Source organism: Rattus rattus, chromosome 4 (genome assembly GCF_011064425.1).
Source record: "Rattus rattus isolate New Zealand chromosome 4, Rrattus_CSIRO_v1, whole genome shotgun sequence".
In the NCBI taxonomy this organism is placed as follows: Eukaryota; Metazoa; Chordata; class Mammalia; order Rodentia; family Muridae; genus Rattus; species Rattus rattus.
In genome coordinates this window covers 44,301,643-44,328,440 of record NC_046157.1, presented here as the reverse complement: position 1 = coordinate 44,328,440, position 26,798 = coordinate 44,301,643, and the positions used below count along the sequence as shown (strand labels likewise).

Here is a 26,798-nt window from a genome sequence, read left to right as displayed (position 1 = left end):
AGAACAAGTGTTGTTCACATAGTGTAGTGGCTAATAAGGTCAAAGCTCATTGATGCTAGATCAGGATAGGTGCAGAGAATTAAACAATTACTTGTTTTAGAAGAAAGCAATTCACAACAGTTAATAAATTTTGGCTATGCACAGTTAGATAATACACAATATTAATGACAAGTCTTATCTCTGGATAAAAATGGAGTATAAGAGCTTTGAAATTTATTTTTCAAGAGATTCCTATGAGGAATTTTGTAGGTGTAGTGATTTTTAGATAACCTTGAAAATTTTCCCAATTGCTATCACCAAAATGGTACTAGAATTCACACAATTCTCATTTAAATTATATTTTTAAAAAGGTGTTCCAGAAGTAAGAGTGGAAATTAGTATTCATAAGCAAGTCTACACGCTAATTTAGCAATATATTTACTTCATAAGATGCATTCATTCAGTAGAGTTGCTGATAAGAAGAGGTCATTTAAACATCGTGTATGTTATAGGTAGGGTAGATACATAGGGTTTATGTGAGCAAACAGCTTGAGGGCACTGGTGGTTCAAAAGGAACTATGGAGAAGGAAAAAAAAAAGACTCCAGAAAGTAGAAAAGGTGTGTCTTTCCTCACTGCTCATTCTAGACTCAGAACAATATCTATTTTGATTTCGTATTTCTTTGTGACTACTTTAGCTGCTATGTCCAATAGATATATGTAAATGGCACATGAGCAAATTCACCACAGACTGAACATGAACATTTCCACACCTACTTTTCTCCATATTTTGAACTTCTCCTTCAGTACTTTGACCACACTTGTTTCCACTAACTGCATTCTTCCATTATTTGAATTAATTTTATGAGAGAGAGAGAGAGAGAGAGAGAGAGAGAGAGAGAGAGAGAGAGAGAGAGAGAGAGAGAAGAGGGGGCTCAGACTCTAAGGAAGTATAATTTAAAATTTAATTGATATTAATACATTACTTTGATTGCTCTTCAATTAATTTGAAACTATATCCTATCAAATTGTCTCCAAGTATATTTTTATCAATGTCTTCTTTTCATAGTGTTTAATTCACTATTATTCCTCTCTAGACAAATTTGGTAAATCTTTAATGTACTTGAGATTATTTGAGAGAACATCTTACAGGCAGAAAATACATATTTCTCATTTTCTGGACTCCTGGGATGCATTTCTATTTGTTCTATCTTTGGCATCTTTAGAAAGTGGAATAAGTGATCCGAGTGTTGACAGCTCTGGTGCTGATGAAGATGCTGATGCCAATGGCATGATATTGGATGCCCTATCTTAAAAACAGACAGACAAACAAACAAACCACCCAGCAACTCAACTTCACACAGTCTCCTAAATACCTGAGAACTCTCCACAGCTTCACTTCTCATTCAGGACATTTAATCTCTTCTGCTATTCGTATGTCTGGAAAAACTGTGCCATGGGGGTCAACATAAAAATTCTAACTGTGGAAGTGATAATATCCCACTTGAACCCTAAGAAGATAGATATTTTATCCTATAGACTGTAAAACGTCTTTAGTACATAACAGTAATATATGACAGAAGCTCTATGGTCTCTTGTTGGGGTAGTACCAACAAAATATGATCAAATAGCATTTCTGGATACCTTAGCACCCAACTGAGAACTATAGAAATTTATTAATATTAGGTTCATGTAGGTACAATAAAAGCAAACAACACTACAAAGGAAAAGTCTCTTCAATTTTCAAGAATGAAAATAAAGACTATTACTCATAAACACTGTTTCTACGCCCATCTAAAATCAGTTTCTTTGAATAGAAAATTTCTATTGTTTCTGTTTTAAAGGGTTGCAATAATGTCTTTTAAAAATTGATTAATTAAATATACATTGTAATAGAAACAGTCATTGAATTGTGAATAAAATTTTAAATAAAATGATGATCATAGTTTCTTTTACCAGAGGTAGAGGAAAAATAATTTAAGTGTATTTCAAACCTTCAGTTTTGTAATGTGTTTTCAGAAAAGTAAGTTGTCTAAAGCACATTAAAAACAAAGTTGGAATACACAGGACAGAAGTAGAAAGGCTTACAAGACTTTGATGCCTTGGAAGCAATAGGGAGCAGCTTCAATGAACTTGGTTAAGTGGGACACCTTTGTGGAAAACATAAGAGACTCAGGACATTTATTAAATGTGCCTTGAAACTGCTAACACTCAGACTAAAGACAAATAGCCTTTCTTCTTCTTTTTCTTCTTTTTCTTCTTCTTCTTCTTCTTCTTCTTCTTCTTCTTCTTCTTCTTCTTCTTCTTCTTCTTCTTCTTCTTCTTCTTCTTCCTCCTTCCTCTTCCTCTTCCTCTTCCTCCTCTTCCTCTTCCTCATCCTCATCAAACCCTGTGTAGTTGAGGCAGTTGTAATTACTTCATGTTCAGAATGGAGCAAGTGAAACAATTTTATAATACTGTGCAGTAGCAACATGAAATTTTTAATCCTCTTACTCTTTGTAGGCAGACTGGTAGCAATAATTTGATAGAAATGTCTAACTACCTTGTGGACACACAGGTGAATATACTGACATTGATCAGATTCCTTTTGTAGTAGAAGAATTGCTAAGATGTGTCCCACCCTTGGGTTTTCATTGGGTCTCTCTGGTCAGTCCTCATAATGAAGTATTAAGGAGTGTTTATAATCAGAAGCACATTAAAAACTATCAAAAAAAGACAAATATCTAGATATGCCTGGAAAGAGGAAATGGCAGTTGTAAAAGTGAGGAAAGACATTCTAGTCACACTTTGATAAGCTATTAGCAACTTTCTCTTGATAGATTCCTAGTGATAATTATGACTTTATAGTTTGCTGTGCTTCTAAATAATAACAAATTCATTTATTTGAAAATAACTCCCAAGGAGCTTCATCATTAGAATGTGTATAGTTTGTCGTTTTATTGTGCTACTTTTTCCATTTAAATAATAACCAAATCTATAGGTATAGACCTGAAATTAATGGAATAATTTATTTTGCAGTAAAACAGACATACTTTCTAAAAAAGATATTTTGTAGTTAAATAAAAGACCAAAGTTCCACATTTAAATTTCTCTCTAATTTGTGAAAGTAATTTAACCTTAGTATGTTATCATTCAAAATGTGATTTTCCAAGTTCTCAGAACTTAAGGGCTGGATAAAAGTAATCACAAATATCACTTACATAAAGACAAGTGAAAAAGGGTAGAGAAAAATAAACATAGGCACAACTAAACAAAATGTTCTCAATACAATTAACGAACTGGTGTCAATCTCTGTAGACTAAGCTGGCTTCCTTATTTATAGAAAGCAATGATCCTCTTTGCACAGTGTTGCCTTGAAAATAATATCAATACATAGAAAGGCATTTGAAGGGTAAGCATTTAATCCTATGTACATTCCCAGAAATCTCTATTAGCTTCGGGAAGGATTAAATATTGATTGTAACAGTATAGTACACAGGTCTGTAAGTAAAAATCTTTAGTGTTTACTGAATAAAGGAGGCAGTTTTGTCAAACCTGGATTAATTTTGATAAACTTGAGAGTCAGCTGAAGCACCTGGAGAGTATATTATTCATCTAGACAACATCCAATTTATTGTATTAAGGTACATGTTTGTTTATATAACTGATACTTCTCAGATTATAATAGAAGTATTCCTTTTATTCATTCAGTTAGTGATACAGGAGTGATATGAAATGCTAAAGCTAGTGAAACAAGCTATCAGACCCTGTTGTCCTGCTCCATTGTTCCAAATGACTCAAGTTCTTTTTTACCTGTTTTTTTTTAACTAGCACTAAAGCAGAATAATCTAAAATAAATGCTTTATCCTCCATGCATAAAATTCATTAACGAAAGCACCCAAGCAAATACTTGTGATTGTTTAAACTTTTAAGACTATTGCTATCATAAGAGTCAGCATCCTGGAATGGAGGAAGTATATTTGCCAATAGATGGGCCAAGCTTCAGTGTATGGATCCTCCCACGTGAATATATGACAAACACAAACAATACTTGTTGGGGGTGGATCTGTGAGGAATTAGGAAGGGGAAGGGAGCTGATATAATCAAAGTATGTTGTATACATATATAGAATTCTTAAGGAACTAACTAAAATGTATTTTAGAGACAATACTTAGCTCATGTGATGGTATTTTTTATTTCTATAATAAAATTATCTAAAACTATATATTTTAGATAATTATATATATATATCAATATATAAATATCTATATGAATATACAAGGAAAGATAGACAGACAGATAGTATCCATGTATCCATAAATTTCATGCTGACCTTTCATATACAACATTAGTTTTATAATCATGTAGCCAAAAAGGACAAGATAACCTATATAGCTGATTTTCCTTCTTCTCCCTCTCTAAGAGTACAGCAGCTATAGGCAAATCACTTTCATTTCCAGTTTATGTCGTGTTGGATGTTCTCTGTATGCTGGGCAAGCACTCTTATTCCAACTCTCAGTAAAGGAGAACTTTTCCATGAAACATCTTGTTTCCTTATTTTCAAAACGATTCACAAACAATTTTATATTCTTTTATTCTTTTCATTCTTATTTTATTAAAATTTTATTGTTATTATTCCATTTATTATATATTGTAAATAAATATACTACATGATTTTAAGTTTAATAAAGTGTCATTTAAGTTTAATAAAGGAGCTTAAAAGTAGGTAAATTAAAGACATAATATTTATATTAAGTGTTGAATCTTATATTCATGTCTGTTTGCATTTATTCTACTACTATTAAAGTTCATTTCGTTTTTTAATATTTGCTTCTGGCACAGAAAATATTTTTAGTTTTCCAAAAGTATAAGCAATACTAACACTATGTATTCAGAGTATTTTTAAAGATAAATATAATATCCTGAATTTTTTTCAAAAATTAATGTGAAAATCCTATAAAGCTTTCCAAACATATTCTATGCCGTATATTGCATCATAAGTTTCAGAATAATATTGTATTTATATCACTCTAGTATTTTTTGTTTAATTTCTCATTATTTAAAATAAATAATTACATTTTGAGTTTTGCTAAGTAAAATTTATGTTTTGAGTTATAATACATAACTAACTGCAATTTGAACTATTGCCGTTCTATTTATAATAAAATCTACTGACTTCGGTGCTGTAATTTGTTGTTCTCCTGCTGGGTACAGTGATTTCCCACTCTGGCAGGCACTGGATGCCTTTTGTTTAAAGCCAGCAGGAGGAGCTCTCACCTTGTTGGGTTCACTGTAATTAGTCTGGGAAATCTGCATTGTGGGGTTTTGTGTATGACACAAATGGTGAAGTTAAAACACCCATGTACTGTAATGATATTAAAGCATCCACAGTTTTCAAGTTTATTTTAATATCAATGCATCATTTTCTTGTCTATGATGCCATTTTAAAAAATTGCTATTAGGAATTTTTTAAAGGCATGGCTTTTATATAAAAATACAGCAGTTAGGAGAATCTTGTTCCTGAAAGTTAGTAAATAATTCCCCTCCCTTCAAAAGAATCTCTGCACTATTGATTAATGATTTCCCCTCCCACAAAAACATCCTCTGTACTAATAGACAACCTCTGTTGTCTCTTTGTATTTGTGTTAAAATAAATTAACTATTAGGACTAGTAAACCTAAACAAAAATTCTAGACAGAATTGTAGTTATATCAATTGACCAATTAATACACCAGCCCTAATATCAGTAATTTTTGGAAACACAGTAAAATACTGTTGATAAACTTAAGTAATGGTGGTTCTTTTCATGGTTCTTTCTGTAATTGTTGTGCTTGAATATTTTTACTTATTGATAGTACCTGCAAATTTTCTATATAAAACACAAAAAGGAAAAGGGTTTTTTTCCCTTATTCACAAAAGTTAAAAAGAGAAAATAATTTTCCATTTATGGGGTATTTATTAAGAAAGAATAAGTCAGGATGTTTAAACCTGCACTTTCATATTCATTAGGAAATAAAACAAAATAGAAAAGATGTACAGAAAACTTCAATGTCTATTAGAAAGAAAAATTGAATAAACCAGTCACGGTAGCTATATGCCATTGAGTTGTATTCTGCCTTAAGAAACAACTAAGTTTCCTTCTTTGTCATAAAATGGTTAGACTTTAGAAATCCTATCCAGAATGCAGTGAATCAATTATCAAAGACCAATATTGCATTATTTATTTACACTTCAGTGAGCAGAGTGGGGTATGACTGAGTGGGCCTGAGAAAAGAAATAGCAAGTTACTGTTCAATGAATGTATATATATATATACTGTTCAATAATGTATATATATATTCCAAATTTTATTCAAATTCTACTCAAAATTCATTTTACTTGAAGTAATGTGTATTCAATCATTCAATAAATTTTCAGATACACTAGGTCAATAAATTCCAATGATCTGTTATACAGCATAATGGCTGTTCTAGGCTATATTGTATGTGCAACAGAAAAGTATTATTTGATGATAGGAGAAAAACAACAAAAGGAAATGTCAGCAAAAGAAAACCTTTAAAGGTGGTGAATTTGTTTATGATTTTTACTGAATTAATAGATTTGTGGGTATCTGTTTATATCTAATATTATTAAATTGTATATATTAAATATGCACAATTATTTGTAATTGTAATCAATTGACCTCAAGAAATAATTGAAAGTAGGATAATAAAAAAATAAAAATACTACACATACTGTATAAGCATTAGTTATTAAAAATAAACTTAAAATTACAAAAGTATTATTAGTCTATTATATTATTATCAATTATTTGAGAACTTCATACAACGCATATTAACCACACTTATCATTTACCTAGCTCTTCTAAGATCCACCCACCACCTCCCCTTAATATCCTCTTTTCTTTTGTAATAATTCAGGAAATCCAATTTGTGCTGGCTTATACTCCTTAGTTCCAAGGCCAGTCATTGAAACATGATTGAGTTTCTAAAGACCACCCATAAAAAATAAAATAAAACAAAAATAAACTCTATCTTCCTACCCAAGAAGCCGCCAACTGAAAAAAGCTTACCGGTTATTTTTGGAACTCATGAGGCCTTCCCATACCCATAGAAGAATGTGGATTTTCTTTCTCTTGTGCAGACCTTGTGCATCCACAGTTGCTATTGCTCCAGAATGCAGCTATTGTGTCATGTCGAGAAGACACCGTTAAGCTTCTGTTCTTCTCATATCTAGCTCTTACAATGTTTCTGACCCTGTTCCTCTATAATTCTGAGATTCTAGTGTTGGGAGAGTTGATGACCATGTCTCATTAGTTATTGAATACTCCACTGACAGGATGTCTGCAATGTGATCAGTTATGAGTCGCCAGCAATCACTACACAAGGAAACGTCTCTGAGGAAATCTGACGGGTGCACTAGTCAATGGTTATAGACACATAAACACAGAGGGCAGCTTACTATTGTGCCCATTTAGTAGAACGCTAGTACTAGGTTTACCCCCTGGGCCTGTGAACTTCCCAAACATGGGTTCTTGGCAAAACTAACAGTGCCAGGCAGAAATTTCTCCAATTAGAGCAGACCTTAAATCCATTAACAATGTTGTTGGTTTCCTTCGTAACATGTGTGGCATTATTGCCACATGGGCATGTCCTGCCATACAAGTCATTATTACAGTTACTATAGAGTGTATTTTTCCTCACGGCTGTCTAAAGTCACTTTTAAGTTTTATGAAGATTAATCAGCAAGTGAGAAGGCTTCCTAGTCAGCATCAACCTCATTTTTCCGTCTGCTGTGACTATAGTATGTGATGTCTTAAGTAATAGGTTATTACTATCAAGTTTTGGTGTACATCCTGGAGCAATAGGAATACCCTATATTATTTTTGATGACTTCCTGGACAACTCTGAGAAACAACTCCAGAAAAGATATCCCGCCTTCAAGACAGGGTCTCAATTTGGCTTCTTTAAAGCGCATTCTCACATGTGTAGGTTAACTCCAACTAAGCCCTTTAATATGAAAAAGAAAAATGAAATTTGTATAGTAAGACAGTAGATTTCCATATAACTTTTCTGAACATTCCCTTATGTTATTTCTCTTTACCCACATGTTCTTTCTGCCCTACACTTTCAACTCTTACACATTTTAAACTATCTACTAATTTTTCTACTTTATATAATCATTTTTCTGCTACCCATCTCTTGGATATTTTCCTCTCCCGATCTACAAATTGCCCCTTTCTAGTTTCTTAGAATTTATACGTATTACAAATTAAAACATAACTTTAAAGATTTAACACAAAGATCCACCATGAGTGAGAACATGTGATATTTGTCTTTGTGAGGTTAACTTACACAGATGATTATTTCCAACTCCATTCTTTCACCTGTGAATTTTATAATTTCTTTTTTCTTTATATCAGAATAAAATTTCATTCTACATAGGTACCATATGTTCACTCTCCATTCATGAGGTGATTGACATCTAGACTTTTTCCGTGTCCTAGATATTATGAATAGAGCAGTTATGAACATGGATGAGCATGTGTCTCTGTAGTAGCAAATAGAGTTTTTTTGGGTATATGCCTAGAAATGGTATTGCACATGGTGGATCTATTTTTTTTTTGAAGAATTGCCTTACTGATTTCCGTAGTGGCTGCACCAAATTGCAATTCAAGCAGCAGGACAAGATGGTTAGCCATTCTTCACATCCTGTCATTATTTACTGTTTTGTTTTATTAATATTAGCCATTGTTACTAGGGTAAAATGTAATTTCAAAGTGCTTTTAAATTTCTTTTGGTACAGTTGCAAACACATTTTAAGGTATTTCTTAAAAATTTACATTTTTTTCTCCTGAGAAGTCTCTATTCATTTTCATAGCCCAATTAACAGGTGGTCTACAGAATGAATATATATATATATATAGACTTTATATAGACTTTATAGATTAGACTTTTCTAATCTCTGCCCGCCCCATTTCTTCAGCCCTTCATAATGACCATTATACTGCCAACTTCTGAGATATCAATATTCTTAGATTCCACAGATGAAAGTTATCATGCTGTACATATCTTTCATTGTTGTTTACTTCGTTCAAAATAATAATCTCCCATGCAGTGTAAAGGAATGATTTTCATTTTTTTGTTCCTACATTGTCTGTCTCTCCCTCTCCCTCTCCCTCTCCCTCTCCCTCTCCCTCTCCCTCCCCAGTCCCTCCCTCCTTATCCCCCCGGTGTGTGTGTTTGTACATGTCTCTGTGTGTTTTATTTATTTTTTCATTTCTTGCCAACTATAAAGGTTGCTACACTAAAAATGGGAATGCAGATATTCCTTTGACATACTGATTTTATAAGATAATTAAGACATTTCAGAGATCACTTGAAGAAGAGATCATCACGTCCTCACTTCAGTTAGTGTGAATTAATCACTAATCACTAATCCTGCTACTTAATAGTGAAATAACAAAACACTTCCAAAGTATAAATGTGCTAGATAAGTAACAGTATGATTGATTATTTAGCTATCATACTGGTGTTATATGCTTTTATAGTTGTAAGATAACTTGCATTGAATAAAGCAAGCAATGGTGTGTGTGTGTGTGTGTGTGAGTGTGTGTGTGTGTGTGTGTGTGTGTGTGTGTGTGTGTGTGTGAGTGTGTGTGTGTGGTGTGTGTGTGTGTGTGTGTGAGTGTGTGTGTGTTAGTGTGTGTGAGTGTGTGTGTGAGTGTGTGTGTGTGCGCGTGTGTGTGTGCTATTGCAGATTCCTATTTTTGTTTTTTGTTGCTTCCAGTGTTGTTAGACTTGTATACTAAGATAGAGTAAATTAAACTATAAAGAAAGTGTTTTAGAAGCTCTAGCATTTTATGTCCAGTTTTATTTCTTTCTCTGATGTTAGCCGCCATGGAAAACCATTAGCTAAATATATTAATTCATTAGCAATAGCAAATAGTGCATCCTAATCTGGTCATTCCTTCTCAATTTATTAACTAGAGTATTTCAACAAGAAAAATTTCCTTTCAGAAGCTATTTCTTTCAGCAGAATTGGTTTATACAGAAAATGCAAAATGCATGTTTTATTATATCTAGTTTATGCACCACTTATAAATAATATGCTTTTCTACAGAGCTGCAAAATGCTCACTAAGTATGTTATTATAAAGGCATGGATTTATCATACCTGGAGTATTTCATTTACCCTTATGTATGGCCGTATTCGTTATTTGGCCAATAGAAAATTATGGAAATGATTTGTTAGATCCCTTTGTTATTCTCTAGTAGAATATGATATTTTTCTCTGATATAGTATTGGTGCTATGAAAAACCAGCTGTAGGTCTGGAGATAAAAATGAATAAATGGATAAACAAATGAGGGCACAAACACTCAAATGAAGATAAACCTTATTACTGAGACTGCTATGCCAGATGCTTGGGTTGGTGAAGCAGAGGAGAGACTAGTTTTGTGTCCTATATAATGAGTCACATGAAGACTGGGCAACATATAGAAACCATGTCCCAATATTCAAACCAAAACTAAGTGAAAATGTATATGGTTATATCCATCTATCAGTAAATACATCCAAACTAGGAAAATTTAGCAACAATAATGTTTTTCTTCTAGAGTATCACTCTCAAGTAGTATAAAAGATAATTGTTCATTATTATTGAGAATGAATGTGAACACTAAAAAGGAAGGCAACAGGACCCATGTCAGAATTACTCAGAGAGGCAAGACAGTCTCAATATTTGACATGTGAACCGATTAGAAATCAATAACACCTGACACTGGAGATGTGCACATTTACTTGTAACCAAAACGTCTAATTATTTTCATCAAAGTGATATTATATGAATATTATAATGGTTTTAATTTAATATCCTCAATGGTAAGAGTCTATTTGGCCATAAGGTAAGGGTTCCATATAGTGGAATCATTAATTATTAGTCATGATAAGAACCAGATTGTTTGCTCTCAAAGCATCAAATATGAAGGCCAGCTCCACAATGCCATGTAAGAAACATGGACTCAAAAGTGTGAATGTCATGTGATGTCTAATTTATATACTGGGGAAAGTAAAACTACAGAGACAGAAACCATAAAACGAATGCCAGAGAACAGAATAGAAATGAGATTCTTTACATGGGGTCAGAAGGAATATTGAAAGAATAAATGGTTTTTGGACTTTGGTGATATTCTCAGCTCAGGTGAGTAAAGATTATGTAAAAAATATAGGTATATTTATACAGAATTATGTGTAATGTACATTTCATCTGATCCTCAATAGTATGTTTCCTTGTGATTTTTCCAGACATCCTTAGTATTATTTTCCCTTCATCCCTCCTTCTGTATTTACCTCCTTCTCCTCCAAAGAGCCTCCTTTTCTCATTTCTTCATGTATTCACCTGCATGCTGCTTGTCCCCTTAGCTTCCCCAATTCTGCATTTATTTCCCTTCCTCATCCCTTGAGAGCAACCCTTTCCTCTTTAACCTGATCATATCAGTTGTAATCAACAGTGTATAGCATCTCAGCGTTACCACTTCCAACTAGCAATTGTGGTCCTTCTCATCTCCATTAACCTGGTTGCTAAGTCTATGGAACACCTATTAGGTCTCTATGCTCTCTGTTTAGAGAACTCTCACCTCTCATTTCAGCGAAGGTTTGTTTTGGGAGGGATTGGTTTTGGGGAAGCTTTGCTTTCTTTACCAGATTGTGAATTACCTTTGGTTATAGGAAATGTTTTATAGGTATTTTTTTCTCCATTAATTTCTGTATTTATTCACTTTACAACCCATTTCCAACCACCACGTGACCACTGAGGCCTGACAAAATAGCCTAGTTACAGGAGCAGGATGCATAGATAGGCAAGAGAGTCAGGCAAAGCCTTCATTTCAGTTGCTTGGGGACCTGCATGAAGGCCAACAGCATATCTGCTACATATGTGTAGGGGCTCAGGTCCAGTCCTTTTATGCTGTTTGGTTGGTTGGTTAGTCTCTTGGAGCACCCATGGCTCCAGGATAGTTGACCCTGTTGGTTTTCATGTAGAGTCTTATCCCCTTCTGGTTCCTCCGTCCTTTCTCAAACTTTTCCACAGGACTTCCAGAGATCCATCTAATACTTGCTATGAGTCTTAGCATCTCTTTTCATTGGCTGCTGGGTGGATTCCCTCAGAGGACAATTGTACTAGGCAACCTTCGCAAGCTCACAGAAGTTCTGTAATATACAACATTTGCAACCATAAGTGCTCAGCCACCAAGGTCCCATGCACACAACCACTTAAAAATATACATCTGAATATTATCATCATCTTTGCTTCTAGAAATCTAGAACCTGAGTACACTGTCAGAACATTGATTTTCACAGTTTATTGACACATATTTCACTGTAAATTCAGTTACTTTTTAAATATTGTCTACTCTATAAGATTTTATTTCTATTTTCCCCAAAATGATATATATTTTTACAGAAAAAGCTTAGAATTGAACTTGGAGAAAAAATCTTAAATTTATATTGATATGAAAATGAATAACTTAGCTGAAACATGAGAATATTTAAAAATGAGAAAATTTAGTTAACTTCAACGCTAAAGAAATTACTGAAAGTGCTATAAAATTTACTAAAAAATATAGATTATAAGGTTCAAAGCCTACAAATGCCACGGGAGTGCTGCTAGTGTCAGAGTGAAGTTGGTTATGAGGTGGTAGAACGGAGGTCCCATGTAGTATGTCCTATATCTGTGTTGTGTCCGCTGCTTGTTGGACCTCACAGAGAACAGCCATGCTAGACTCCTGTCTATAAGCACACCATAGCATATTAGTGTCAGGCCTTGGAGCCTCCCCTTGAAATAGATCCCAAGTTGGGTTGGTCATTGGACCTCCTTTCCTGCAGTCTCTTCTCCATTTTAATCCCTGCAGTTCTTTGAGAGAAGAACAATACTGGGTCAGTATTTTTGACTGTAGGATGGCAACACCATCCCTCTACTTGATACCCTTTCATTCTACTGGAGGTGGACTTTACCTTTACCTAATTCCTTTACCTGTTTGTTTTTAGAAGTTCACTATCCCAACTGTTGGACATTTCATCTAAGGACCCTCTACTTGAGTCCTGAGAGACTCTTATCTCCCAGGTCTCTGGTAGTGTCTAGAGGGGCCCCATACCTCCCACCTTCTGAGGTTGCATATCTCTATTCATTGTGCTTGTCCTGTCCTGTCTCCCCACCCATACCTAATTGTGTTCCCCCTTTCTCAGCTTTTACTATTCTTTCTTCACTATGTGCATTTGGTGTTTTGATTACCATGTGGTGAGAGAATTTTCTTTTCTGGTCCAATCTATTTAATGTTCTATAGGCTTCTTGTCCATTTGTGGCCATCTCTTCCTTTAGGTTGAGGAAGTTTTCTTCTATGATTTTGTTGAAGATGTTTTGTAGTCCTTGGACCTGAGAAACTTTTCTCTTCTATTCCTATTAATCTTAGGTTTGGTCTTTTCATTGTGTCCTAGATATCTCGGATATTTTGTGATAGGAGTTCTTTTGTATTTTATATTTTCTTTGACCAATGTCTTCTAATGTATCTTCTATGTCTGAGATGCTCTCGTCTGTCTCTTATATTCTGTTGGTGCTGCTTGCATCTGTAACTCCTGACCTCATTTCCAGGGTTGCCTCCATTTGTTATTTCTTTATTGTTTCTACTTCTACTTTTAGGTCTTGGACTGCTTTGTTTAATTCCTTTACCTGTTTGTTTTTTCTTTTCCTGTATTTCTTTACGGGTTTTATTTGTTTCCTCTTTAAGGGTTTCTATCTGTTTGCCTGTGTTTTCTTGCATTTCTTTCATTGAATTATTTATATCCTCCTCAAAGGACTATATTATGATATAGGATTTTAGGTCAGTATCATGGTTTTCAGGTGTTTTGGGATAGGCAGAGCTTCCTATGGTAGGAGATCTGGGATCTGATGGTGCCAAAGTATATTGGCTTCTGTTGACTATGGTCTTGAGCTTATCTCTTGTCATCTGGTTATCTCTGGTGATGACTGACCTGTGTGTCTCTGTCTGGAGCCTGCCTCTTATGTACCTGGGTTACTGTAAGTCTCCTATGTGGCCTGAGGCCCTGACTGTAGCACATCTACTGGAAGGCCCTTAGAATGTGGGGTCTTCAGAGTAGCATATAATCTGTTGCCCTGGGTGCAATTAGATCTCCTGGGAGGCCTTCAGACTGTGGGATCTGTTGCCCTGGATACAGCTGATCTTCTGGAAGCCTTCAGACTGTGGGGCCATCATAGAGGTAGACAAATTGATGATCTGCCCTGGTGGAAGGCACAGGAGGGAAGGGAGATACAGTTCGAGCAGAGTGAATAGGTCCTGAGTCAGCTGGGCTCCATGGGGGTCCCAGAGACTACTGTTACTTGGGAGGGTACCTTACCTGTTTCCCTGGTACATTAGATCTCCTGGCCTTTAGGACTTCCAGTGTCTTCCAATGGACAGACACACTGATGATCTGCCCAGGCAAAAGGCACAGGCAGGACAGGAAGATTAATAGCTTTAATTTTTCTTTAATTCAGCTTGAAGTTAGTATTCTAGCTAATGCTTAGGTATTCCATGCTTTAGAAGCTATGATTTATTCTGATCCATCTTCATTTTTTTCTGATGTTTACATGAAAATTTCATAGCAACATCAAAGCACAGAGACCTGTTAGTAGCTTTTATTTTAATAGACTATGCATGAAATTTAAAGAATATTGGTGGGGGAGCACCCTCATTGAAGCAGGGGGAGATAGCGGGGTTCTGGAGGGGAAACTGGGAAAGGGGATAGCATTTGAGTCTGTGCTTTTGTTATGGAGCAGGCATGTCCAGTGCTGTTGACTAAACCACCATGTGTGAAGAAAAAGCTGTGGAAAAAAAATGTTCATGTATGTAAAGGAATAAATAAACCAGAATATATAGACTATGGAATAATGTGAAAGGGTTAGAATTTATAAGCTAAATCTCAAAAAATTTTTTAAAATTCAATAAAAATATATTATATGCATTTAAAAAAGAAATTCAGGGAATAAACAGTGTGGCTTATTTTATTAAATTGAAAAGACTGTCATATTAAATATGACCTTGTAATTGTTATTTGACTATCAGTGTTAATTGACATTATTAAACCAAACACATATGCAGAATTTTTGCATTAATTCTAATCATTTTATATTCATGTCTGAAAGTATTGTAACAGGAAATATAAATAATTTCAAAGTAATAGTGCTTTTTAAGACAGCGTGGTGAAGAAATAGTAGGGTCATTTGATATTGATGTTGTAACTAATGTTGATCTCTGTTTGCATCTCTTGAGATACTTATGTGAATTTTATCTATTTCATTCTAGTTGTGTTGCTTGATACAACTACAGTGATGGGAGAACTAGGATGGAAAACATATCCATTGAATGGGGTAAGTTTGAATGCCATTAAAGTTTTCAAGGTAGCATCTATCTTGGGTTCATTGGATCTTCTATGAAAGTTAAAGGAACATCCAGATTTGTTTTGCATATTACTTAAGTCACATGGAAAAGACTAAAGTTCAATTGAACTGGTAATGAAGGTGAATACTATATAAATAATCTCGTTTTTTAAAGTTAATATTGATTCTTCAATGTTCCACTTTATGAATGGAATTTTTAGAAAAATTTGTACCTGTTTTCCTTAAAATAATATACCCATGTGCATATCCATGAGTTTTTTCTGTACTCAGGTAAAATATGGTAATCATAATTGTATTTCTACAGACATACAACATATAACTAGAGTGAACAAATATGAGCAAGATACCATTTAATAAAAATATTAGTTACTACAGAAGCATTTTTGAAAATTGGTGACTACCTATATGTAATCTTCAAGGTCACTTCTTTTTTTTTTTTTCTTTTTTTTTTTTTTTTCGGAGCTGGGGACTGAACCCAGGGCCTTGCGCTTGCTAGGCAAGTGTTCTACCACTGAGCTAAATCCCCAATCCCTCAAGGTCACTTCTAAAGGATGATTCAAATGTATAATTCATAAAACTCTATTATCTTCTACATATTGATATTTTAGCTGTGGTTATTACTGAGTTTTTATGTATTTCGCTTCATTTTACATAATTTCTACATTCCACTGTATTTCTGCTTATTTTTTACATTAAGCCAAATAAAAATTGTTGTTTGTAGATACTTTTATTCTTTTTCTACCAAACAAGAAGTTCAGTAATCCATATGGGTAGATATTCTCAACAGTTTGATTATCTGTTTTTCCTACAAATGTTCTCACTCATCGTTTCTTTACTGATTTGTTCTACTTTACTTCCTTCATTATAACTTCAAATATGTATCTGATAGGAAAAATTACATGGCCGTGTATTTATGTTATAGAAGCTTTCACTGGAGTGTACATTTTATAGAAAATGTTATTTATTCAACAAACAAAAAAATAATCATGTGGAATAGAATATTTGTGTTTTAGTTGACTACTTCTGTCATTTGTTTTATAAACAATCTGTCATTACAATGTTAAAGTGTCCATTTAATTCTGATGGAATTGTCACCAAAATTTCTGAGAAAATGTAGTGTTAGATATCATAATTTTATCTTTACTATTTTATATGAATAAAGTTCTTTAATAAATGTCATTTCCAATCAGGTTTCATACATAAATCAAAATTTCTAGAATTCACTGCATATACTGATAATTATATGATGTATAGTTTCCATAAAATTCTAATTTATATTTGAAATCACAAAAGCTATTGTACTAAAATTTTCAGAATTATCTAAAATGTAATTTGCAAGAAGGGCAGTGGCAGAATTCAGTTAAGTCTAAAATCCTGATGTTCAGAAGAAGCAGCTGTTTCTCTATCAATTCTAATGTCTAAATTACAATGCGTAGGAAAATATTCACCAAATTAAGCTGTGAAATCAAAAGGTCCCAAGAAGATGAGGCACAGTAACTGAGGACTGGGAAAAAAGATACGTAAGCTCATCCTACATGGTGAATTCACCCTTCCAGTTTTATGCCTTGTGGGGTCTCCCACTTTCATAAGGGAGTGTCGTTTTACTCATTCTGTTCATTCAAATATTAATTAGTCTCAGAAACATCCTCAAAATCTTTGGCAGAAATGTTTTCTCAGTTTTCTAGGTGTTTCTTATTCCAGTCAAGCTGACTCGAGTTTAACCACAGCAGTTAGAAGAGTTGTGAACATTATTCTCATATCTCAATAATAGCTGCAGGGGTGTGTGTGTGTGTGTGTGTGTGGTATATGTGTGTGTGTGTGGTGTGTGTGTATGTGTGTGTGGTGTGTGTGTGTGTGTGTGTGTGTGTGTGTGTGTGTGGTGTATGTGTCTGTGTACATCATGGCTGACATATGGACAACAAAGAACAATGTACAGTTATTGTCATCTCATTTCATTTTATGAATTCCAAGGATCAAATTCAGTCACTTGGCTTGGTAATAAGCAGCTTTACTAGTTGAGACATCTCATTGGCCTTCGTATGAAAGTTTATTTATTTTTTATTTACATTTTAAATGTTATTCCCTTTCCTGGTTTCCCCTCCACAAATGCACTATTCCATCTCCCTTCCCCAGCTTCTATGAGGGTGCTTCCCCACCCACCCAACCACACCCACTCTCACCTAACAGCACTTCATTCCCCTACACCGGGACATCAAGCTTTCTCAGGCCTCTCCTCCCATTGATGCCAGATATTTTATAGCCATTAGAATTTACTATCCATACAGACAGAGAAGAAAACATTAACAGTATACATTTCCTTAGATTGTTATAGGCATATAAAATTTTGTGGATATAACAAACAAAATATATTACTATAATTATCATTGCTTAACTCTATAAATACTTGGAATAAGTGAAAATCTGAATATAGCATTGTACAAATTGCTTGTTTTCTTTATCTGGAATTACCTTTCCAATATATGTAATTATTTTCCTATAGCCTTACCAAAATATTTTATCATTACAATGTTATTTTGAACAAATGGTGGTAAATAAAAAGGAGTATTCTCTTAAATCTAAATGAAATGAAAATTCATATATACATCCCTCCACTGAACAAGAACTATTAGAAAAATAGCATGATGAGTACAAGGGATTCAGGTTCTATTCGTCATGAAGGTGTATGTGTGTGCTCATACTCGTCACCTCAAATCTCATAGTAGCTATGGTCTTTAAACTGTGAATGGCCAATTCAGAATTATTTGCTATATACTACATACTAAAATTCTACATATACCCATATATATTCATATGTATAACTGTGTGTATTAAAGCTAAATTAGACATGAGGTTCTGTTATGATAACAGTGTCCTAAAACTTGATGGATTGCAGTTACCAGAACATAACTCTGGAGGAAAATTTTCAACTTATTCTAACCCAGAGGCAATTTTTGTAGGAAATAAATAGGGAAAATTGAGATCATATTATTATTTTTGGTTTTTCCTTTATTTGATGACTTTCTATTTTTAAAATATTTATCTCATATTATTCTTTTTATATATCCTCCTCCTTCTTCCCCTCTCTGTTTCCCCTGCCCCAGCCCTAAACTTTCTTCTTTTAATGGCATGAAAAAGCACTCTACAGAGGAAAGGCTTTTGCAGTGTGACAACTGAGAGTGTCTTTTGAATACCATGATAAATACCCAAGCTTCTCTTTTATTTTTTGAGAACTGAAGTACCAAATTTGAAACCGATCTTTAATCCTTTGGTCACTGCTTTCAAGAGCGTGTTCTATTAAAATACATACTGGCTCCAGTTGAGCTGTCATTACCTAAATGTCCCTATGTAGCCCCTGTGGTCAAAATAAAAGCAGGACAGCAATGTAAGGTAGATAGATCTCTGAAAATTCCAAAGGGCGGTGTTTAAGGTTGTTGTTTTGTAACCTTCCTTTTTTTTAATATCCCGGAGGATTCTGACATACCAATTTTGTTCCTTCTTAAGAATTTTAAATCTTTATTATAAGATAAATGATCACAAATTACTTTAATTTTCATTTAAATGAAAATATCTTTATTGTTTCTTAACGTTTATCTATGTTGAGAGAGAGAGAGAGAGAGAGAGTGTGTCTAAATATATCATAGTGCCCAAGGTTAATTTACAGTAACCTGTTCTCTTTGCCTACCAAATGAACTAGAGAACAAACTTAAATCACTAAGCTTGTGAGTATCCTTTACCCAACTCCTTTAAGATTTATAGTCTATTTTTAATATACTATTCTAGAAACTTTATATCTTTCTTAGACAAAGTAGCTGAAAAAATAAACTTAAGGTTATTTTCAGCTCACCATTCATGAGTACAATCCAATATGTCAGAGAATCCATAAAGACTAACTTGACCAAGCTGGTTCTATTGCATCCATGGCAGGAGAAGAGAAAAGTCCAACAAGCTAGTAGTATTCATTCTTGATTTGTCCTGTTTAGTCACTCCAGAACCATGCCTACCATGAGAATGGTGCTTTCCATCTCAATTAAAGCAACCTAATAGGTCGTTCATTGTCAAGCATAGATGTTTATCTTCTACCCAACTGTAGACCAGTTCATTTCGACAATCAGTATTAACAGTAACAAGCACCTCCTCACAGCTTGACACTCAGCCATAGAACTAACGAGCCCTAACTTTCCATCCACTGTCACAAAGTCTCATGTTCATCGTAATGCAAAATGCATTCGGTTCAATTTCTAAAAATCCCAACAGAATTTTGCTTTTTAATATTTTCTACAAAGTTTCAAATTCTATGTCTTTTAAGACGAAAGACAGAGTCTCCTTACAGGGCACTCAGAAAACAAAAACAAAAACAAAAACAAAAAAACACTTCTAATACAAAATGGTCCTGAATGACCACTTCCATTCTAAAAGAGAAGAATGTGACATTGCACGCTAATTTCCAACCATAAGAGGAAATGGCAAAAGCTGCTGCTTGATACCCAGTATCTAGGGCTCATGATGAAATCATCTGGCCTATAAGCGGCTTTAATAGAACAGCGTTCCTCGCTCTTCTGCTTGAAGCACATACAGTGTCTCTTTGAAGCCAGATCCCCTTAGTGCATTTGGTGAGCATCCATGGGTCTGGTATATGCAACATTTTGGCAGCTCTGATACAGCTTAGGACTCATTGCCTTGGGTTTATACAAAGCCTTCTATGGCCTTCTGAACATGGATTGAGTCAGCGAGGTGGAAACCTGCAAGCCACACCTCATGAAAATCATTGTCTTGCACCTTACAAGCCTACAAAACTAGTATTTTGTGAGTCATGCTACCACCAAATATGGCAGTCCATTAGTTTCAACCTCAGCTTCACTCAGTTCCTCAGGACATAGGCAGGCTGACTCTTTGCCCTAAGAGAGCATGGTCAGTTCCTGGTAGTCCTTATTCTCCTCTGAAGGACCGTGAAACACGTTTCTCTTTAATGGTTTTTCTAGGCTTCCTAATCTCAACTCCTGCTAGAATGTCTGAGTAATCTCCATATCTCCAGCTGCCACATTCCAGGCTTCTTCTAGCCCAGAGTTATAGACTTTCTCAAATTTTTAACATAAATGAGTTTCAAAGACCTATCACACACAAGTTCAGGTTCATCACAGAAACAGCACAACTGTGAGGTATCAGTTTTCTATATGAATTATGTTCACATTGTTGGAAGAGTACGTACTTACTCTCTGGATATCATTCACTCATCAAACCTCTAGGTCAAGGTCATTTTGAAGTAAAGTCCCTCGTTTGATTATTGTCATATTCATATACATGCATGTAGAATAAATCATATTGCAGTATGCACTCGTTCATAAGTGGATATTAGGCAAAAAGTTACCCAAGATGCAATCCACAGACCACAGGAAGCTCAAGAAGGATGACAGAAATGTGGATGCTCCCCTCCTTCTTAAAAGGGGAAAAAATATCCATAGTAGGGTTTAGAGCAGCGACTCAAGGAATAGCCATTCAGAACCTGACCCACATGTGGCATAACCAAAACTAGATAAGATTGATGAAGATTAAAAATGCATGCTGAAAGGGACCGGATTTAGATCTCTCCTGAGAGACATATCCAAAGCATGTCCAATACAGGGGTCAATGCTAGCAGCAAACCATTGAACGGAGAATAGGACTCCCTTGGGGGGAATCAGAGAGGTATTGAAAGAGTTGAAGGAGCTTGCAGCCCCATAAAAGCAACAATGCCAAGCAACCAGAGCTTCCAGGGACTAAACCACAACCCAAAGACCATACATGGACTCACCCTGGGCTCCAACCTCATAGGTAGCAATCAATAGCTTAGTAAGAGCACCAGTGGAAGGGGAAGCCCTTGGTCCTGCCAAGGGTGGACTCTCAGTGCAGGGGAATATGGTAGGGGGCAATAAGGGGGATGTACATGGTGAATACCCATATGGGGGAGGGCAGAGGAGGGAATGGGGACTTATGGACAGGAAACCGAGAATAGGAATAACATTTGAAATGTAAGTGAAGAAATATATCTAATAAAAATATAAAAAACCATATTGCAGTCCATATATATAAAATCATATATGTCAATTTTAAGAAGCTGAATGTTTTACCTCAGACTGCCAGACTGTAAATACATCCTGTAAGCATAATGACAGTTTATAGCAATCATGGAAATAATGATAGCAGTGATAAATGGAGATGTGTGGCTAATTTGATACAGATTAGAATAGGGGAATAAAAGCTGAGACATTAAAATCTCCTTTAGGAAAACACAGGACCATGAATTTAAGTCAAACCGCTGGCTTTCTTTCATCTACTGTTGTAGTGAGTTAGGGAAATGACCTTCCTGCTGCACGAGAAACAGATGAATGAATTTCTGTAGTATATTAAAGGCCATAAGATGTAAATATTTAATAGACATCTACAATCCCTGTAACTTTTCTCTCCACTATCTCATAACACCAGCTATGAATAGCATCTAAAAAACAATTGATTGCTGTCTTATATTTTCATTAGCTGCAAGAACATATATTAGGCAAGGTAAAATTAATTATGAGCTAAGGACAGGAAGGAATGGCAATTTAGAAAATCAGATGTGAAATGTTTATTATTTGTGAATAAGTGATTGCTTTCATATTCCTAGAGCACTTAAAAGTCAGTATGAATTGAATTTATTTTTTTCCAGTGGCTTTGCTCTTTTTTTTAACATAGGAATTTAATCACTTCTTGTAATCATTTCTCTTTTGAAAAGAATTAGCATATTTAAACCAGGTCATTAATTATATAATATACTATTTTCTTTCTTTTTTTACATTAATACTTCTAAGTTTTGATATATATACTTCTGGTTTTGTTTTTAAATTAATTATTGTGTTGTATGGTTCACCTAAGATGCTGGCTCTGTTGTTGTTGCTGTTGTCTCTGTTGTTGCTCTTGTCTTGTTTGTTTGTTTTGTTTGTTTGAGCAGGTTAAAAATCTATTTTAACAAGAATTATTTAAATGCATAAACATGACTTAATTTATTCAGCTGTCTACATCTAAACCTCATACAAGGCCACATAAATACTTTAAGATATTAATAGTAAAGGTTAACAATAGATTTAACATGTCTTAGGAAGTATTTTTTAATACAGATAATTGGTTCTTGTCTATAATCAACTCACTCTTCTACCTCACAGGCAAGTAGCATGCCCTGTAGATTCTATTTCCTCCAAGTCTTTTAACCAGTATCCTTCCTCACTTTCATCTACCACTCCATGGGTTCATTTAACTCCTTGTTGTTTATCTCTTGACTCACCATGGTATGTTTACATGCTTTGAGTCTTTCTCCAGAAACTACCTTTAGTCACTCAAGCAGTGATTCAATGTGCATCTTCTGTCAACCATGTCTCTATCCGATTAATACGATTTTTCTCCCCTCTCATTAACCTACATCCTCTGGAGATCTGTAGAGTGGCCATTATCTGCCACTCTCCATTCATCACCTGACATTTTCTGAGCTTCATTTAGCGCCAGTTTCCAGACTTTCTGAAAATTCCTAATTCCTGGTGGCCCTGCTTACTTTTCTCCCTGGCTGTCAGAACCCAGTTCTCTGGTCTGTAGTTAAAAACAGTAAAGATTCATACTCTTTGCCTGAAAACTGGTACTACTAAAGATTAGCTAAGAAAACATTATTTCAGAATGTGTGAAGCTCAGTGCCTATCACAGCATTTGAACCAAACTGTGTAGATGTGTGGTGAACTATTGATTGTAAATTGGCAGTGGGTATTGTATGGTATAAGACTGGATGTTTTGTATGTAAGTAGAATTAAATTAGACAATGTGTATAGTATGACAGAAGTGCTTTGTTTAACAGAGAAATAGAAGCACACCTGACTATTTTAATAATATACTAGTTGACTACTACATTTTGCAAGTGTAATTAAAGATGGAAAAGTCTAGTATTAACTGTACAGAAATCCTCCCTGGAGAAAAAGACAAAACTGTAGCAAGCATTTAAGTGTGTTCTTTTTCAAAAATTTTTAAGTACATGTAGGAAGGTTTAAGTATTTGTTGCTAATTTTGTGTTTTACTAGTCTGACTCATATTCCTATGATTAATTTTCTCATAAAATTCAGGTTCATGGATTGGAAGAAAGATATTTAGCTATGAAATACAAGGACTGTAAAATAACTTGGGAACTTTTTATGTCACGAATGAAGACATAATATACTTTCAGAGAATTAATGACTGGTTTAGAGTGGTTGATGTGCTGAATCCCATCTGGGAAATATTAACCCCAGTAGGTTATTAATCCTGCACAATGTTTTAGAGATGATATTTAAAAGCATAACCTATGGATCCTTAATGGCTTATAGATGAAGTACAATTTTAGAAAATTAGAACAAAGGACTACGTTTTTAAAAGCATAGGTCAGCATTAAATGTTGAACAAGAATTTTTTTAATAATATGCACCCCATGAAATTAGTATTTTGAAATAATTTATAGTAATCAAAGTAGGGTCTTAAAATGATGTATTTTGTTTTCATTCAGCAAAGTAAAACTTATTGACTAAGAAATATAATGCTTTACTTATTTTCATCATTCATATAATTAAGAAGCACAAATGTAAGAATAAAAGTAAAGAAGCTCTTTAAAAAGGTATATAAACAAAGTCTGCACATATACATACACATGAATTCCCTTTGAATGTTTATACAAAGTGAGCATAATGTCTTTGAAAAATCATATTAATTTTTAATTTTTATTTTAGCTTTCAAATTAAATTTAAACTGTATAATTGCCTTAAATGTAATGCCCTATTATGGTTATCTTTAAATAAAGCTGCGAACATTTTCTATATTGTCAATATATGGGAAAAGTCACATGTAATCATCAAAACTCAGTTATTTTTATTTATGTTATTGATACGTTATGCTAATTAGGTTATTATTAATAATAATGTACTTAGAGCAAAACTGGATTATTTCTTGTGTGCCAGTTAATTTTACTAATAGTATTATCTTCAGTTATCAAATAACTACAATAAGACTAGAATGTCTATATTCTGCAAATATCACAGCTTTTTAGAAAAACAATATTATGAAAATATATTTGTTTTAGCATAATCAACATCTATCGTGATTTTAGAACTGTATTTAGTTGTTATTTTCCGCTAAGGTCTTTCCAAATGCCCTCATATTGATATCAAAAATTTTTATAAGTAAGTATTAGTTGTTTTCAGATACCAGTGTTCTATTTTATGTGAATCTTATGAAACATGTATACCATTTGTTATTGACCTGGAAGTTGACTAGATATCTTCATTTCTATGGTCTTGAAAAACATCCTCATTATATTTCTTGGCTAGACAGCTCTAATAATTAAAAATCTCTGAAAGAAAGGCAATGGAGAGTTTTCTTTTGGCCCAGTTTCATAACTTCTTTTTCATGCTCAACTGACTTATTGCCTCTGAATTTATGGGAAGACAGAAACTTAATGGCAGAAGGCCCTGGGGGAGGAGCGTTTCTCACCTTCAGATACTCAGGAATAAAAAAATGGCATTGCAGATGACAAAAAAGGGTCAGGTAAGAAATGGACTCTTTAAAGGCATGTTCCAATAAATCACCTCCCAACTTCTAATAACTCATTTATGGGTAAGTTTGTAAACAATTAATCCATTGGTAAAGCTTGTGTGCAATTGCATCTTAAGTTCTTTAACTCGTGAGTCCGTGTGGAGATAATTTATGTCCAATGGAAGACAATTATTTATTTTTAGTTAGTGTCTTATTTTTCAAAGCAGACTTGTTAGGTATTAGAACCTTACAATACTACAGAAAGCCAGAACAATATCTCCACTGTGCTTCAGAATAAAGAATTTCAATTTAGGAGCAAAAAGGATGCTAATTTATTATAAAGACATCTTTACACATCTTATCCTAGGCAGCCCCTTCTCTAGGCATGAACACGACTTCTACTGTATGTCCTCAAAATACATTATTCTGTCGTTCTGTCTTTGTATGTTAAGGTAAATATGCTATCTTGCCCTGATCTGATGTTAACGAAAACTAACAGGAACTCTTATAAAGCTATAAATATGGATGCAACATCAAAGTATGTATAGAGAAAAGAACAAAGTTAAAATATAGTTCATTTGAGCTTTTCTGTCAAGATATTAATATACCTACCCCCTGCTTGTTTCTTAGTTGCAGTTGCTTGAAATACAACTGTGAATGCTCAGTCTAGATTATATCTCTCCATGGAGAAGGAGGGTGTTATGAACTCTCACACCCAAACTAGGTCATTTATAGTTTCTCAGAAAGGAAATACAAGTTTTCTCTAAGAGCACAGTCCCAGGTAAGTTGACCACATTCCATTGGATGATCTCATATCCATATGGACTCATGAACTGGGTTAAATGGATTTGATTAAAGAGTCATAAGAATTAAGAGGATTGGTGGATAAGACAGGAATTGGGGGAGAGAGTATTAAAATGCCATGTGAAAATCTAATAACTAATATTTATAGATCAGTGTCCTCTTTTGTATATACATATTTAGTAGCCTCCTATGGACTCAACCCTCTTTATACAATTCTGCTGAAGACTAATGACTTCTTTATTTTTTCTCAAATGTCTTTCAGTGTTTATACTTATCTCTTAGTATGCAGATATATTGTTATTTAATAGATATATTCATAATAAATGCTTGTAGATTATTTTCCCCTTGTCCCTAAAACTTAAGTTTAAGACTACTTCTCATGGTAAACTACCCTGATACTGTCTGTAAGTGGGCAAATTGTTCTCAAGGGAGAGCATTTTCTGCCTTAATGTATAATTTTAAAATCTTAATACGTTAATAAGTACAACCTTAAAAGTAGAAATGTTGGTTTTGCATTATTTGGATTTTAATATATTAATAACACTAAAGTTAAGTTACATTGTAGTAAATATTGCTAAAGTCAGAAAACATCTATTAAAATTAATAATCACATTTGAAATTGAATTATTAAATGGAAGATTACTTGGGAGTGAAAGGCCATTTTTACAAATTGCATTAGTTAGTTTTATTTTATCATATCGAGTTGTGTAAGAAAATTTATTACATAGAGAAAAGATTTATTTTCTTCACAGATCTAGAAGTTCTAGTCCTAGTTTCCACAGCTTCTCTCTGTGTCTCTGTCTCTGTCTCTCTGTCTATTTCTCTCTATCTTTCTCTCTCCCCATCTCCATCTCTCTCAATATCTTCTGCCTTCTTTCTAATCATTTTCCTTCCTTCCTTCCCTCCTTCTGCGTTGTCTGTCTGTCTGTCTTTCTGTCTCTCTGTCTCTCTGTCTCTCTGTCTCTGTCTCTCTCTGTCTCTCTCTCTCTCTCTCTCTCTCATTCTTTCTTTATGGTACTAATAGGAACATCAAAAGTC

At 34.2% G+C, this 26,798-nt stretch overlaps 1 protein-coding gene across 1 annotated transcript in view; it reads left to right on the top strand.

Annotated features, from left to right (window-relative positions):
* Epha6 (EPH receptor A6) overlaps positions 1-26,798 on the top strand; it is an 893,674-nt gene that overhangs the window by 47,301 nt on the left and 819,575 nt on the right. Inside the window, exon 2 of the mRNA XM_032900334.1 lies at positions 15,313-15,377. Coding sequence (XP_032756225.1) covers positions 15,313-15,377 — 65 coding nt within the window. The remainder of the gene's footprint in view (positions 1-15,312; positions 15,378-26,798) is intronic.